The sequence below is a fragment of the Lepidochelys kempii genome, chromosome 15, assembly GCF_965140285.1.
Source record: "Lepidochelys kempii isolate rLepKem1 chromosome 15, rLepKem1.hap1, whole genome shotgun sequence".
NCBI lineage: Eukaryota > Metazoa > Chordata > Testudines > Cheloniidae > Lepidochelys > Lepidochelys kempii.
In genome coordinates, this window is record NC_136394.1 from 33,160,735 (window position 1) to 33,177,223 (window position 16,489).

The 16,489-nt window shown below is 46.9% G+C and overlaps 1 protein-coding gene across 12 annotated transcripts in view; it reads right to left on the minus strand.

Moving 5' to 3' along the window:
* Nucleotides 1-16,489, minus strand: part of CHEK2 (checkpoint kinase 2) — a 59,618-nt gene that overhangs the window by 25,548 nt on the left and 17,581 nt on the right. For all 12 annotated transcript variants that reach the window (XR_012155044.2, XR_012155043.2, XR_012155045.2 and 9 more), the window contains one exon: nucleotides 2,737-2,827. Coding sequence is in view for 9 of the 12 variants with exons in the window: in XM_073312688.1 (XP_073168789.1) it covers nucleotides 2,737-2,827 (91 nt within the window). In the remaining 3 variants the exon portion in view is untranslated. The remainder of the gene's footprint in view (nucleotides 1-2,736; nucleotides 2,828-16,489) is intronic.

The window sequence follows — 16,489 nt, forward strand, 5'->3', positions numbered from 1 at the left end:
AAAGGTTATGTTCTACTGAATGTATTCATCCTATTCGTATACATGTATCATTTTTATATCTGAAGTTATGAGTGTTGGCTCTATGCTTGTATTTAAAGCGTTCGCTGTAGGAAGCACCTAAGGCAAATCTGGTCAACATAGTGGGAAGGGGTTATTCAAGTAATTGGGAGTACTTGGCTAACAATGGACCTTGACAGACGCCAATGCACATCTGAGCTTTCCTGGGAACATTCAAACTAGCATGTGGACAATGGCATTGGTCTGTAAAGAACTGAGTCAAGCATGGACATGTGACTTGCCCATGTGACTCCGAAACTCCATCATGTAGCTGTAATTCTACACAGGGGGATAGAGGAGTTTCTACCCACAAGAGAGAGATTACATAAACCCCTGGGAAACCCCTCCATTTTATCTTCAGCTGGCTCAAAAGATAGCCTCTCCACCCCAAAGGATAACTGAAAGAAACTGGAACAAAGGACAGTAGCTAGGGGGCTATGAGTGATTGCTGGACCCAGACTAGAAGGCAGCCAGTCTGTCAAAGAAGCTTATTGGAACATCTCTGAGGGTGAGATTTATTTTAATTTAGTTTCCTACTGTATTAGGCTTAGATTTGCGTGTTTTATTTTATTTTGTTTGGTAATTTACTTTGTTCTGTCTGTTATTACTTGGAACCAAACCCTGCAGGAGGGATTCCTGAAACTTTTTGAGGCCGTCCCAAAGATTAAAATTATATCTGCCCAACAGTACTTGATTCATCACCCGAAATTGTAAGCTGGTAGTCAAATAAATTTTTCTCCCAAAGAGATCAAGCTTTTTGGACTCTTTGTTCTTGGGTGTCGAGGAGGTGTGACCCTGCTTGTGATCCTTTGGCCAGAACAAGATACTTCTTTTCACCCCCTAACAACTACACTTAACTACTTCTTAACTAACACTATACAAACTATTTATAAAAGGCCCTAAGGCACAAAGTTTGTAGGAGAAAAAAACACCAGCTCTTGTTAAGCAAGAAAGGCACTCCGACTAACCACCACGGGCAATAAGAAGGAACTGAGAAGGAGTAGGACAGACAATGCCTGATATACCGCTGCATGAATGCGGCATTCCAGAAGGCGTCACAATTGGCCCTACGGATACCGCTAAGGCAAAAATCTCCAATGACCACGCACGTGGTCATGCACATAGCTAGAATGGAATCGACATGAGCAAGCACTCGAAGAACTGTGAGTACCCAATCATATATCTGAGTTTCACAATTAAAAGTATATTTTAAACCCAAGTCAATTAGAAGCATGAGGACCAAACCCAGCTGTTTTAAGGAAAATAGGTCTACCTGTGTGCCATAATTCAGAGTTCCAGTTTTAACTGTTTTCATCATTCAGAGCTGAAACCAGCCAACGGGCAGGTATAATCCCAGCAATCCGAGGAGCCCGTACTCTGATGGCCCAGCAGCAGAATAAGAGATGTCAAAGCCATGTAGATTGGGAATGAATGAACAAATCTGCTAAATTTCAGATTTACCACGAGTGCTGTTAGCTACCTATTTCACCCTTGGACATTCAGAACAGAAGACTTATTTTACAGACAGCGTTGGGAACTTACTTTCAGGGGTACCATATTTCAAATAGGCAGTAACTAACCACTTACAAGACAGGCAACTGAAAAAAGGACTTTGCATTAAGGAGTAAAAACACTTTGCAGTGAAAAATTAATTTGTCCTATTAACACCTCAGAAAAATTCTACGAGCGAGAACACTACAGAATGTAAACTACTGTCCATCACTGATGCTAAAATTTTTCAAATACTCTCCGCAAAACAAACTTCTTCAACAAGGCCTTCAAATCCTACCTCCTCCTTTTAACAGCTTTATTTGCATACACAAGTGCTCCCTGGAAAGCAGAAGGAAACTACAGTGAAGGACAGATTAAAAAAAAAAATCAAAATCACCTCAGTAACCACATTATCTTGTCTTCAGTTTCTCCCCACACACATATTTAGCCAGTGCTTGCCCATTTCCTTCATACACTAACCTTAATGTAAACACAGTGGGACACAGGTCCACACCCAGATTCTCTCCTGCACAGAGACACTCCCTGAGCTGAGTGCATTAGGAAGCAAGTTACACCTCCTTGATTCTCACAGTATATTATTAATTTATTAGAAAGTCAGAGGGACCATTGTGATCACATAGTCTGACTCCCCTGTATAATTGTATTAGCATCCAGGTTTATAATATATAGCATAATACCTCCTGCCTAAGCACCAGCATTGATCTACTAATCTAAGTCAGAGCATTTTAGAGGCTATGCTAACCAGCTATGATCTCCTCTAATGGAAAATACACAAGTTGTGAATTGACATAATTCAGGTGTGCTCCACCCAACTCCTGCCCATTTTGCCAGGATATGGTGGGGCTCCTGGCAAAGGAGACACTTACACTGATATATGCCAGGTGAAAACTGCCCTACACTGAGCAAATTCTCAGCTGGCCAGTTAAGGCCAGATTTCACCTAAGTGGCAAAAAGTGGCAGGAGGAGGATGAGAGAATCTGGACCTTCGTCTTTTATTAGTCTGTAAAGCACCATGTTTTTGTTTCTATTACCACAGTGCCTAGGATAGCATTATTGAAACAGTACTAAAATAATAGCAAATAGTTAATACTAGTTACAGTTCCAATACCATTCACACAGAACTAAAGGAAAATAAGTCCTAAATATTTTAGTAAGTATGGTGCTTACCTTCCCAAAGTCTTTGACATGATATATTTCTCTCTGAATTCTCTGGGATACCCCGTCTGATCATCCACCATAAGATCAGAAAATACAAACACTGGGAAGATGAGTGGAGATAATTTTTGTTACTAACTCTAAAGATTTTGTTATAAGGAGTGACTACTATTCCTAAATTTTAATATTCAACAATTAAGAGAGTGCTATACGTTAGAAGTAAACATATAACCGAAACAAAAAATTATATTAAAAAACGGGTACCTACCTTTTTGAAACTGTTGTTGTCTAAGATGTGTCACACATGTACATTCCACCGTAGATACATGCATGCCCCATGCACAGATGTTGGAGATTTTTGTCCCTCAGTGGCACCAGTCAGAGTTGCTGGAGCGCCCTCTGTCGCCACACGCTACTGCATGCTGGTATAAAAGGGCAGAGCCACCCCAACCCCTCTCAGTTCCTTCATACTGGACAGACTCCAATGTGGAATGCACATATGCAACCCATCTCAAAGAGCAACAGTGACAGAACAGTAAGTAATATTTTTTTTTCTTCGAGTGATTACACACGTCCATTCCACTATAGGTAACACAATCAAACACACATGGAGGTGGGTTCGGAGTCTACCTGAACAGAGATTGTAAGACCATCCATCCAAAAATGGCATAGTCTCTGGACTGACAGGAAATGGCATAATCAGAAGTAAAAGTGTGGACTGAAGACCAAGAGGCTGCTTTACAAATGTCTACAATCTGCATTTGCATCAAGAAAGCTGCAGAAGGTGCCTGCGCTTTGGTAGAATGCGCCAAATACACTAGCTGGAGGGATTGTATTAGCCAGTAGGTAGCATAAACAAATACATGAAGAGATCCAAAATGGGATTTTCTGAGCAGAAACTGGTTAGCCCTTAGCTCTGTTTGCAACTGCTACAAACCACTGCATATAGGATCTAAAAGATTTAGTCCAGTCCAGGTAGAAAGCTAAAGCCCTTCTTGCATCCAAGGAGTGAAGCTTTCCCTCATTCCTATGTGCATGGAGTTTTGGAAGGAACATGGGCAAGCAGATTGCTTGGTTAACATGAAAATTAGAGACTACTTTCGTGAGAAGTTTTGGATGAGGATAGAGATATATCTTCTCCTTATGGAAAACCATAGGGGGGCTCTGACACCTGAGCTCTCAACCCTCCCACCCTTCTGGCTGAGTTAATTGCCACAAGAAATGCTACCTTCATGGAAAGCTGAAAGAGGGAGCAAGCTGCCAGGGGCTCAAAGTGGGATTCCCAATGAATTTTGCTAGAATTAAGTTCAGATCCCAAGGAAGGATGTGGTCTTGAATGCGGAGGTATAATCTGACCAAGCACCGTAGGAATTGTGTGATGATGGTGTGTGAACAAGGGATCTATCATCCACCAAGACATTGAGGGCTGAATTAGCCACTAGATGCATCTTTACTGAGCTAATAGCAAACTCTGTAGTAGACAGAGTAGTAGACAGTCCAGCATGAGGCCTAAGGGTGCCCGCTAGGGAAATGCGCCTTTCGCACAACACTAGGTGGAGAAGTGCTTCCACTTCACACCAGGAAAGTGCTCTTAGTTGAGGGTTTTATGCTATTCAACAGCACTTTCTGAATATCGTTTGAGAAGGACTTTTTAAAGGGTGTCAGCCATAAAAGCATCCATCGTGCTGAATTGGGATGAAGCAAGCACTCATGGTCCTGGGAAATTACATCTGGATCCAATGGGCAGTCTGACCAAAAATGATATCAGGGTCAAGTACCAGTATTAATAAGGAAACGCTGGTGCTATAAGGAAGAGGTGAGCATGGTCTTGTTTCACTTTAAGAGGTCTCAGAAAGGAAAGGAAAGGAAAGGAAAAGGAATAGGAATCAGAGGGAAAGCACACAGGAAAGACTTCTTCCAGGACAGAAGAAAAGCATCTGCCAACAAGCCTGGGCTGAGTCTCCCTTGGGAACAGAGCTGCTGACATTCCCTGTTCACTTGGGAGTCCCCCAGAGTTGGAAGATGGACCTGACCACATATGCATGTAGTGACCACTGATGCTGATTGCAGAAGGATCTGCTCAGCTAATCTGCTAACGTGGTCTGTTTCTCTGGAAGGTAATAAGCTCTGAAATGAACTAAGTTGTCTATACAGAAGTCTCCGAGGCAAACTACTTCCTGCCCCTCCTGTTTACATGAACATGACCCATCAAACAGCCAGAATTAATTTTTTTCCCCCACTATGTGGGGGAGGGAGGCCACACAGGCTAAACGTACCACTCATAACACCCTGATGTTTATGAGAGTCTCCAAATCTTGAAATGATCAAAGACCTTAAGTCTGCAGGGACCCCCATATGAGCTCCCCAACCCAGAAGAGACACATCTGTGATGAGAATGAGAATTGGTAGTGGGGGAAGAAAGGGAATCCCCCACGCAAACTTTTAGAGGGTCCACCCACCAATCTAGAGATGACAAAACTAATGTTGGCATTCAAACCATTTTCTCTAAATGGTGGCAACTTGGGGAATGCACTGATGCTAGCCATGCCTGCAGCTTTCTGAGGTGTAATCTGGCATGCTAAACTACATAGGTATATGGTGCCATCTGACCGAGAAGACTGAGGCAGTGGTGTACTGCTGTGGAAGGAAAAGGCCTGGGTAGAGACCGTCAAATCGTGGAAGTCAACAAATGGCTATGCAGGTGGTGTTGGAGAGAAGGCTTTGGATTCTTTGACCATGGGATGGTGTTCCAAGGAGGAGGAGTGCTAGGCAGAGACGGGCTCCACCTAACAAAGAGAGGGAAGAGCATCTTCGCAAGCAGACTGGCTAACCTAGTGAGGAGGGCTTTAAACTAAGTTCACCGGGGGAAGGAAACCAAAGCCCCGAGGTAAGTGGGGAAATGGGATACTGAGAGGAAACATGAGCAGAAGCGCACGAGAGGGGAGGGCTCCTGCCTCATACTGAAAAAGAGGGACAATCAGCGACTTATCTCAAGTCATAGAATCACAGAACAACAGGGTTGGAAGGGACCTAAGGAGGTCATCTAGTCCAACCCCCTGCTCAAAGCAGGACCAATCCCCAATTAAATCATCCCAGCCAGGGCTTTGTCAAGCCTGACCTTAAAAACTTCTAAGGAAGGAGATTCTACCACCTCCCTAGGTAATGCATTCCAGTGTCTCACCACCCTCCTAGTGAAAAAGTTTTTCCTAATATCCAACCTAAACCTCCACTGCAACTTGAGACCATTACTCCTTGTCCTGTCCTCTTCTACCACTGAGAATCGTCTAGAACCATCCTCTCTGGAACCACCTCTCAGGTAGCTGAAAGCAGCTATCAAATCCCCCCTCATTCTTCTCTTCTGCAGACTAAACAATCTCAGTTCCCTCAGCCTCTCCTCATAAGTCATGTGTTCCAGACCCCTAATCATTTTTGTTGCCCTTCGCTGGACTCTTTCCAATTTATCCACATCCTTCTTGTAGTGTGGGGCCCAAAACTGGACACAGTACTCCAGATGAGGCCTCACCAATGTCGAATAGAGGGGAACGATCACGTCCCTCGATCTGCTCGCTATGCCCCTACTTATACATCCCAAAATGCCATTGGCCTTCTTGGCAACAAGGGCACACTGCTGACTCATATCCAGTTTCTCGTCCACTGTCACCCCTAGGTCCTTTTCTGCAGAACTGCTGCCTAGCCATTCGGTCCCTAGTCTGCAGCTGTGCATTGGGTTCTTCCGTCCTAAGTGCAGGACCCTGCACTTATCCTTATTGAACCTCATCAGATTTCTTTTGACCCAATCCTCCAATTTGTCTAGGTCCCTCTGTATCCTATCCCTGCCCTCCAGCGTATCTACCACTCCTCCTAGTTTAGTATCATCCGCAAATTTGCTGAGGGTGCAATCCACACCATCCTCCAGATCATTTATGAAGATATTGAACAAAACCGGCCCCAGGACCGACCCCTGGGGCACTCCACTTGACACCGGCTGCCAACTAGACATGGAGCCATTGATCACTACCCATTGAGCCCGACAATCTAGCCAATTTTCTACCCACCTTATAGTGCATTCATCCAGCCCATACTTCTTTAACTTGCTGACAAAAATACTGTGGGAGACGGTGTCAAAAGCTTTGCTAAAGTCAAGAAACAATACATCCACTGCTTTCCCTTCATCCACAGAACCAGTAATGTCATCATAGAAGGCGATTAGATTAGTCAGGCATGACCTTCCCTTGGTGAATCCATGCTGACTGTTCCTGATCACTTTCCTCTCATGTAAGTGCTTCAGGATTGATTCTTTGAGGACCTGCTCCATGATTTTTCCGGGGACTGAGGTGAGGCTGACTGGCCTGTAGTTCCCAGGATCCTCCTTCTTCCCTTTTTTAAAGATTGGCACCACATTAGCCTTTTTCCAGTCATCCGGGACTTCCCCTGTTCACCACGAGTTTTCAAAGATAATGGCCAATGGCTCTGCAATCACAGCCGCCAATTCCTTTAGCTCTCTCGGATGCAACTCGTCCGGACCCATGGACTTGTGCACGTCCAGCTTTTCTAAATAGTCCCTAACCACCTCTTTCTCCACAGAGGGCTGGCCATCTATTCCCCATGTTGTGATGCCCAGAGCAGCAGTCTGGGAGCTGACCTTGTTAGTGAAGACAGAGGCAAAAAAAGCATTGAGTACATTAGCTTTTTCCACATCCTCTGTCACTAGGTTGCCTCCCTCGTTCATTAAGGGGCCCACACTTTCCTTGGCTTTCTTCTTGTTGCCAACATACCTGAAGAAACCCTTCTTGTTACTCTCGACATCTCTCGCTAGCTGCAGCTCCAGGTGCGATTTGGCCCTCCTGATTTCATTCCTACATGCCCGAGCAATATTTTTATACTCTTCCCTGGTCATATGTCCAACCTTCCACTTCTTGTAAGCTTCTTTTTTATGTTTAAGATCCGCTAGGATTTCACCGTTAAGCCAAGCTGGTCGCCTGCCATATTTACTATTCTTTCGACACATCGGGATGGTTTGTCTCTGTAACCTCAACAGGGATTCCTTGAAATACAGCCAGCTCTCCTGGACTCCTTTCTCCTTCATGTTAGTCCCCCAGGGGATCCTACCCATCCGTTCCCTGAGGGAGTCGAAGTCTGCTTTCCTTAAGTCCAGGGTCCGTATCCTGCTGCTTACCTTTCTTCCCTGTGTCAGGATCCTGAACACAACCAACTCATGGTCACTGCCTCCCACATTCCCATCCACTTTTGCTTCCCCTACTAATTCTTCCCAGTTTGTGAGCAGCAGGTCAAGAAAAGCTCCCCCCCTAGTTGGCTCCTCTAGCACTTGCACCAGGAAATTGTCCCTTACGCTTTCCAAAAACTTCCTGGATTGTCTATGCACCGCTGTATTGCTCTCCCAGCAGGTATCAGGAAAATTAAAATCACCCATGAGAACCAGGGTGTGCGATCTAGTAGCTTCTGCAAGCTGCCGGAAGAAAGCCTCATCCACCTCATCCCCCTGGTCCGGTGGTCTATAGCAGACTCCCACCACTACATCACTCTTGTTGCTCACACTTCTAAACTTAATCCAGAGACACTCAGGTTTTTCTGCAGTTTCATACCGGAGCTCTGAGCAGTCAAACTGCTCCCTTACATACAGTGCTATATACAAATGCAAGAAGCCTGGGAAACAAGCAGGGAGAACTGGAAGTCCTGGCACAGTCAAGGAATTATGATGTGATTGGACTTGGTGATGTGAACAGAGGATTGGTGGGATAACTCACATGACTGGACTACTGTCATGGATGGATATAAACTGTTCAGGAAGGACAGGCAGGGCAGAAAAGGTGGGGGAGTTGCATTGTATGTAAGGGAGCAGTATGACTGATCAGAGCTCAAGTATGAAACTGCAGAAAAACCTGAGAGTCTCTGGATTAAGTTTAGAAGTGTGAGCAACAAGGGTGATGTCTTGGTGGGAGTCTACTATAGACCACCAGACCAGGGGGATGAGGTGGACGAGGCGTTCTTCCGGCAACTCACAGAAGTTACTAGATCGCAGGCCCTGGTTCTCATGGGAGACTTCAAATCACCCTGATATCTGCTGGGAGAGCAACACAGCGGTGCACAGACAATCCAGGAAGTTTTTGGAAAGGGTAGGGGACAATTTCCTGGTGCAAGTGCTGGAGGAACCAACTAGGGGCAGAGCTCTTCTTGACCTGCTGCTCACAAACCGGGAAGAATTAGCAGGGGAAGCAAAAGTGGATGGGAACCTGGGAGGCAGTTACTATGAGATGGTCGAGTTCAGGATCCTGACACAGGGAAGAAAGGAGAGCAGCAGGATACGGACCCTGGACTTCAGAAAAGCAGACTTGGACTCCCTTAGGGAATTGATGGGCAGCATCCCCTGGAAGAATAACATGAGGGGGAAAGGAGTCCAGGAGAGCTGGCTGTATTTTAAAGAATCCTTATAGAGGTTACAGGGACTAACCATCCCAATGTGTCGAAAGAATAGTAAATATGGCAGACGACCAGCTTGGCTTAACAGTGAAATTCCTGCTGATCTTGAACACAAAAAAGAAGCTTACAAGAAGTGCAAGATTGGACAAATGACCAGAGAAGAGTATAAAAATATTGCTCGGGCATGCAGGAGTGAAATCAGGAAGGCCAAATCACACCTGGAGTTGCAGGTAGCAAGAGATGTTAAGAGTAACATGAAGGGTTTCTTCAGGTATGTTAGCAACAAGAAGAAAGTCAAGGAAAGTGTGGGCCGCTTACTGAATGAGGGAGGCAACCTAGTGACAGAGGATGTGCAAAAAGCTAATTTACTCAATGCTTTTTTTGCCTCTGTCTTCACAAACAAGATCAGCTCCCCGACTACTGCACTGGGCAGCACAGCATGGGGAGGAGGTGACCAGCCCTCTGTGGAGAAAGAAGCGGTTCGGGACTATTTAGAAAAACTGGACGAGCACAAGTCCATGGGGCCGGATGCGCTGCATCCGAGAGTGCTAAAGGAGTTGGCGGATGTGACTGCAGAGCCATTGGCCATTATCTTTGAAAACTCATGGCCATCGGGTGAAGTCCCGGACGACTGGAAAAAGGCTAATGCAGTGCCCATCTTTAAAAAAAAGGAGGATCCTGAGAACTACAGGCCAGTCAGCCTCACCTCAGTTCCTGGAAAAATCATGGAGCAGGTCCTCAAGGAATCAATTCTGAAGCACTTAGAGGAGAGGAAAGTGATCAGGAACAGTCAGCATGGATTAACCAAGGGTAAATCATGCCTGACTAATCTAATTACCTTCTATGAAGAGGTAACTAGCTCTGTGGATGAGGGGAAAGCAGTGGACATGTTGTTCCTTGACTTTAGCAAAGCTTTTGACACTGTCTCCCACAGTATTCTTGCCAGCAAGTTAAAGAAATATGGGCTGGATGAATGAACTATAAGGCGGATAGAAAGTTGGTTAGATTGTCGGGCTCAACGGGTAGTGATCAATGGCTCCATGTCTAGTTGGCAGCCGGAATCAAGTGGAGTGCCCCAAGGGTCGGTCCTGGAGCCGGTTTTGTTCAATATCTTCATAAATGATCTGGAGGATGGCGTGGATTGCACCCTCAGCAAGTTTGCAGATGACACTAAAGTGGGAGGAGAGGTAGATATGTTGGAGGGTAGGGGTAGGATACAGAGGGACCTAGACAAATTGGAGGATTGGGCCAAAAGAAATCTGATGAGGTTCAACAAGAACAAGTGCAGAGTCCTGCACTTAGAACGGAAGAATCCCATGCACCGCTACAGACTAGGCACTGAAGTGCTAGGCAGCAGTTCTGCAGAAAAGGACCTGGGGTTACAGTGGACAAGAAGCTGGATATGAGTCAACAGTGTGCCTTTGTTGCCAAGAAGGCCAATGGCATTTTGGGATGTATAAGTAGGGGCATTGGCAGCAGATTGAGGGACGTGATCGTTCCCCTCTATTCGACATTGGTGAGGCCTCATCTGGAGTACTGTGTCCAGTTTTGGGCCCCACGCTACAAGAAGGATTTGGAAAATTTGGAAAACATCCAACAGAGGGCAACAAAAATTATTAGGGGGCTGCAGCACATGACTTATGAGGAGAGGCTGAGGGAACTGGGATTGTTTAGTCTGCGGAAGAGAAGAATGAGGGGGAATTTGATAGCTGCTTTCAACTACCTGAAAGGGGGTTCCAAAGAGAATGGATCTAGACTGTTCTCAGTGGTAGCGCATGACAGAACGAGGAGTAATGGTCTTAAGTTGCAGTGGGGGAGGTTTAGGTTGGATATTATGAAAAACTTTTTCACTAGAAGGGTGGTGAAACACTGGAATGCATTATCTGGGGAGGTGGTGGAATTTCCTTCCTTAGAAATTTTTAAGGTCAGGCTTGACAAAGCCCTGGCTGGGATGATTTAGTTGGGGATTGGTCCTGCTTTGAGCAGAGGGGTGGACTAGATGATCTCCTGAGGTCCCTTCCAACCCTGATATTCTACGATTCTATGACAGTGTATGCTGCCAGATATAGCACTAAGTCCCGTAAAGCTTCAAACCTAGCTTGTGGTAGAAAAACCTTCGCCTTTGTGGAGTCTAAGGGCACGTCTACACTAGCAAAGTTACAGCGCCAGCAGTTACAGAGCCGCTCAGAGAGAGCAGAAGGAAAATCACTGTTGCGCGTTCACACTGACAGCTACCTCCGCAATAGCGTGTTCACACTTGCAGCACTTGCTGCGCTATTTGGAGTGGTGCACTCTGGGCAGCTATCCCACAGAGCACCTCTTTCTTTTTTGCCACTAAGACTTGTGAGAAGGCCGAGGGGGTCGCCAGGCATCCTGGGTCCAGTCCCAATGTCCCATGATGCATTGCTTTGCATCCCAGCAATCCCTGTGCTTCTGTCTGCATTTAGCACCATCTTTCAATAGTTTGTGTACTGCGCACCCTGCCCCGCCTCTTTCAGGTTGCAGGAACGGATCCCGAACTGCTGACCAGGATGCTGCTCGCTCTCACCAACACCTCACGAGTGGCAGTGGAGTTATTCCTTAAACTACAAAGGCGAGAGGAATGCGATGTTGATCTCACCACACGTAGTAGCAACGACACGAGATTGCTTGTGGCACGGAGGTACTGCCCACAGTGGAATGCCACTTTTGGGCTTGGGAAACAAGCACTGAGTGGTGGGATCACATCATGATGCACGTCTGGGATGACGAGCAGTGGCTGCAGAACTTTCACATGAGGAAAGCCACGTTCATGAGACTGTGTGATGAGTTCGCCCCAGCCCTGCAGCGCAAGGACACGAGAATGAGAGCTGCTCTGTTGTTGGAGAAGCACGTGGCGATTGCACTGTGGAAGCTGGCTACTCCCGACTGCTACCGATAGGTCACTAACCAATTCAGAGTGGGAAAGTCGACCGCTGGAGTCGTGTTGATGGAAGTGTGCAGGGCCATTAATCGCATCCTGCTCCAAAAGACCATGACTCTGGGCAACGTGCATGACATTGTGGATGGCTTTGCACAAATGGGCTTCCCTAACTGTGGAGAGGCGATAGATGGCAAGCACATTCAAATTCTGTCCCCAGACCACCTAGCCGCTGAGTACATTAATCGCAAGGGGTATTTCTCAATGGTTCTCCAGGCGCTTGTGGATCACCGTGGGCATTTCACGGACATTAATGCAGGCTGGTCTGGAAATGTCCAGGAAGCATGCATCTTTCAGAACACTGGCCTGTTTAAGAAGCTGCAAGCAAGGACTTTCTTCCTGGCCCAGAAGATCACTGTAGCAGAAGTCGAAATGCCCATCGTGATCCTGGGAGACCTCACCTACCCCATGAAGCCATACACAGGGAAACTTGACAGCAGCAAGGAGCAGTTCAACAACAAGCTGAGAAAGTGCAGAATGACTGGTGAGTGTGCATTTGGCCGTTTAAAAGCCCGCTGGTGCTGCCTGTATGGGAAGCTGAACATGGCCGATGACAATATTCCTATGCTTATAGCCACTTGCTGTATGGTCCATAATATTTGTGAAGGGAAGGGTGAAAGCTTCACTCAGGACTGTAGAGGCTCAGTGCCTGGAGGCTGAGTTTGAACAGCTGGAGACCAGGGCTATTAGAGGGGCACAGCGCAGGGCCATAAGGATCAGGGATGCCTTGAGGCAGCAATTTGAAGCTGAAAGCCACTAATAGAATCATAGAATCATAGTAATATTTGCTACTATGCTCGGGATTGCAGTGCTTGTAATGCTAGGAGGTGACTGGTGCACATGATGGGGGTTTAACATAATTGTGTGTTGCTTTGCAGTGCTCTTTTTGCTTTCACTTAATTGAATAAAGATTGCTTTCAAACCAACACAATTCTTTTATTAAAAGACAACCACCTGAGGAGAGAGTCAAAGGACAAAAATACATCAGCAGGGAGGGGGATAGGGGAACGGAAGGTTTCCAGAGGAGAGGCCCCGGGACGGCTACAGATTTGCGTATGTCCAGGGATCGTACCCAACCTTCTCCTTCACAGTAAAATACAGCACGTGCTGTACTTCAGCAGGGCCAAATTGCAGAGGGATGGGTGTTGAGGGTAGTGAGAATCCAACTGCTGGACTGAGGAGGGAGTGGAATGCTGAAGGCAGAGAGTGGAGCCAGGAGGTTGATAACAGTGTGGTGGGGGGGGGGGGGGTGCATGGGAAAGAATTTTGTGACAGTGTCTGCAGGGGAGGGCGAGTGCGGAGCTGCTCAGTTCGAAGAGCAAGCATCGCCTGGAGCGTGTCCACTTGGCACGCCATAACATTTAAGAGCCACTCCGTGGCTTCTTTCTGGTGTGCTGCATTCTCCTTATGGTCCTCTTCTTGCTGTCCCACTACTCCTTCAATTCCTGTTTCTCAGAGGTGGAGTGCATCATAACCTCACAGAGAAAGTCCTCCTTAGTTCTTCATGGTCACTTTCTAATACTGCACAGCCGTTCTGCTGCCAATAAGGGGGGCTGGCCTCCCAAGGTAATCTCTGTGAAGTTTAAATGCAACATTTTACAGAAGCAGCATTGTTTGCAACACAGACAACGCTGATTCAGTGCTTTAAAACACAGTCAGTACTCTCACACCTGTCACTAACTGGCTGATCCCAAGCAAGCACACATAAGCCACAAGACCCCCAAAATGCTGAATAGCCGCTGGACCAGGGTGAATCACTCTTCCTGGACCCTGCTGAACACCGGGCACATGGCTCTTCGAGAGAGAGCTAGCACTGTAGGGGGGACTTGATCATCATTCAGCCCCACACTTTCCACAGTCTGTGTTAATTATGAAAGATATCTCACTGCTGAGGCTGAGCAAGGAATCAAGGGAGGGTCTTCTCCAAGCCTGCGGCTTCCACCCTGGCCCCTATGCGGCTTGCCTGTGTGCAGCTATGGTTCCCCCCCACCAGCGATCGCACAGTGATGCGGGAAAGTTACTGTTAATGGGGCAAGAAACAAAGCAGCTCTGCTGAGGAACCTGTGGCAGCGGATTGCCCAGTATCTCCATGAGAGTTTCCTGGAAGTATGTGAGGGAGATTTCAGTGAAGTGAGGAAGTCTATCAACAGCCTGTTCCGCCACGCAGAATAGGCATGCAGTGGGAGACAAGCCTGCTTTCTGCTACCTTCCTGCCCCCAACCAATCGCTTCAGTAATTCTCAAAATCAGATCCACTTACCAGCGGCCTCCTCTCCTGTTTGCGCTTCGCCAAGATCCGACTGCTGTGACTGGCTAGGCTCCTCCGGGGTAGAAAAGTGCTCCTGACTGCATGCATCTCTGGCATCGGAGCCTTCCCCCTTTGTCCAAGCACTATGGAGCCAGCAGCTCATGGGCGCAGCCTCCCACGCCTTGTGGTAGGTATTCCACCGCTCCTTCACTTTTACCCTACACTACAGTGTGTCCCGGCCATGGCCCCCTTCTATCATGCATCGTGAAATCTGTCTGTAGGTATCATAATTCCTACGGCTGGAGCGCAGCTGGGACTGCACAGCTTCCTCTCCCTAAATGCCGATGAGGTCCAGCAGCTCAGCATTGCTCCAAGCGGGGGATCACCTGGTGCGTGGAGGAGGAATGGCCACCTGGAAAGATGTGCGGAGACCACTGCACACATCACCAAACAAACAGGAAGGGGACTTTCAAATTTGCAAAGGAATGTACAGAGTGGGGATGACGATTGGTCACCTGAGGGCAGGGCAGTAGAGTTCAAACAGATAACCAGAGAGGTGAGAACAGGCATTGTGGAACACCTCCCGGAGGCCAATTGCAGCGCTGTAAATTGACCACCGTGTTTACACTGGCATTGCAGCGCTGTAGCCTCAGTGCAGAAAGCTCTACGCCTCTCATTGGGTTTTTTAAGAGCACTACAACTGTGCAGTTTCTGCGCACTAAATGGCTTGGCAGTGTGTACACCTCGGGAGTTACAGCACAGAAAGCCGCTTTACTGCGCAGAAACTTGCCAGTGTAGACGGGGCCTAAGACTTCTCCAATGAATTTTATTGTCTGTTCCAGTTTTAGGACTGATTTGTCTCGATTTACTAGGAGCCCAGTGCATCGAACATGGAGAGGATAGTTGATATGCTGGAAAGGACTTTAGCCTCAGACTGACCTCCAATCAACCAGTTGTCCAACCATGGGTACACATGGACACCTAAGTTTCACAGGTGAGCTGCTATGACTCCCATATACTTCGTGAACATTCGAGGAGCAGTTGACAGACCTAATGGAAGCACTGATAATAGCAGCCATTCTCCATGAATCTGAGATAATTCTCGTGGTGGTGGCATATTGTGACATGGAAATAAACATCCTTTAAGTAAGTTGAAGGCAGTGCACCAGTCCCGCCGCTCCAGGGAAGGAATAATTTAAGCTAGGGTAACCATGCGGAATTTTATTTTCTTCAGAAATTTGTTCAACTCCCTTAGGTCTAAAATAGGCCTGAGACCCTTTTTGTCTAGTGGATCAGGAAGCAGCAGTAATAGAAACCCTTACCCCTGAAGTACAATGGCACTTCCTCTATGGCCCCTGCCTGAAGAGACTAGACACCCTGTTGAAGGGCAATCTCATGAGAATGGTCCCTGAAGAGGGATAGGAAGAGGGTGGGAAGGGGGTAGAACTGAACTGGATGACATACCACAGTTCCACCAGACTTTCAGACTGGTAGGTCTTACATATGTGAACCCAAGCACTTAGTGGGATAAGCGATTAGTATCAAACAATGGGCAACAGATGGGGCTATGGTAACAGGTACACTATCTTTGACAAACCCATCAAAATGACTGGGTGAGACAGCTGGATGAGATAAACCCACTGATGCTGAAGAAGAGAGTGGTGGAGGGTGTCTCTTATAACTTCTGTCCTTTTTCCTTCGTGGATCTTGGGATTGGGGAGCAAACCCCTGCACTCTGTATAGCTACTGTGGGCGACACTGCTTTCTTTTTGCTGCCTGAGTATAGACTCCAAGAGATTGAATGTTGCCCTGGAATCCTTAAGGTTATGAAGCCTGTTGTCTGTTTTCTCTGAAAAGATAGGAGGGACCTTCAAAGGTACAGTACTGGATAGTCTAGAGGTAGCCCAGACAACTGGAACCACGAACACCTTTTTACAGTGACAGCCAACACCATGATTCGAGCAGCTGAGTCTGCGCGATCCCAACTGTCCTGCAGGGCAGTCCTAGCCACCAGTACTCTCTTCAGCCATTATTGCAAACTCTTGTCTGCAGTCCTCAAATAGTTTGTCTTTAAATTTCATCATTTTCTCTAGAGGGCGAAGTCATGTTGACTCAGAGTTT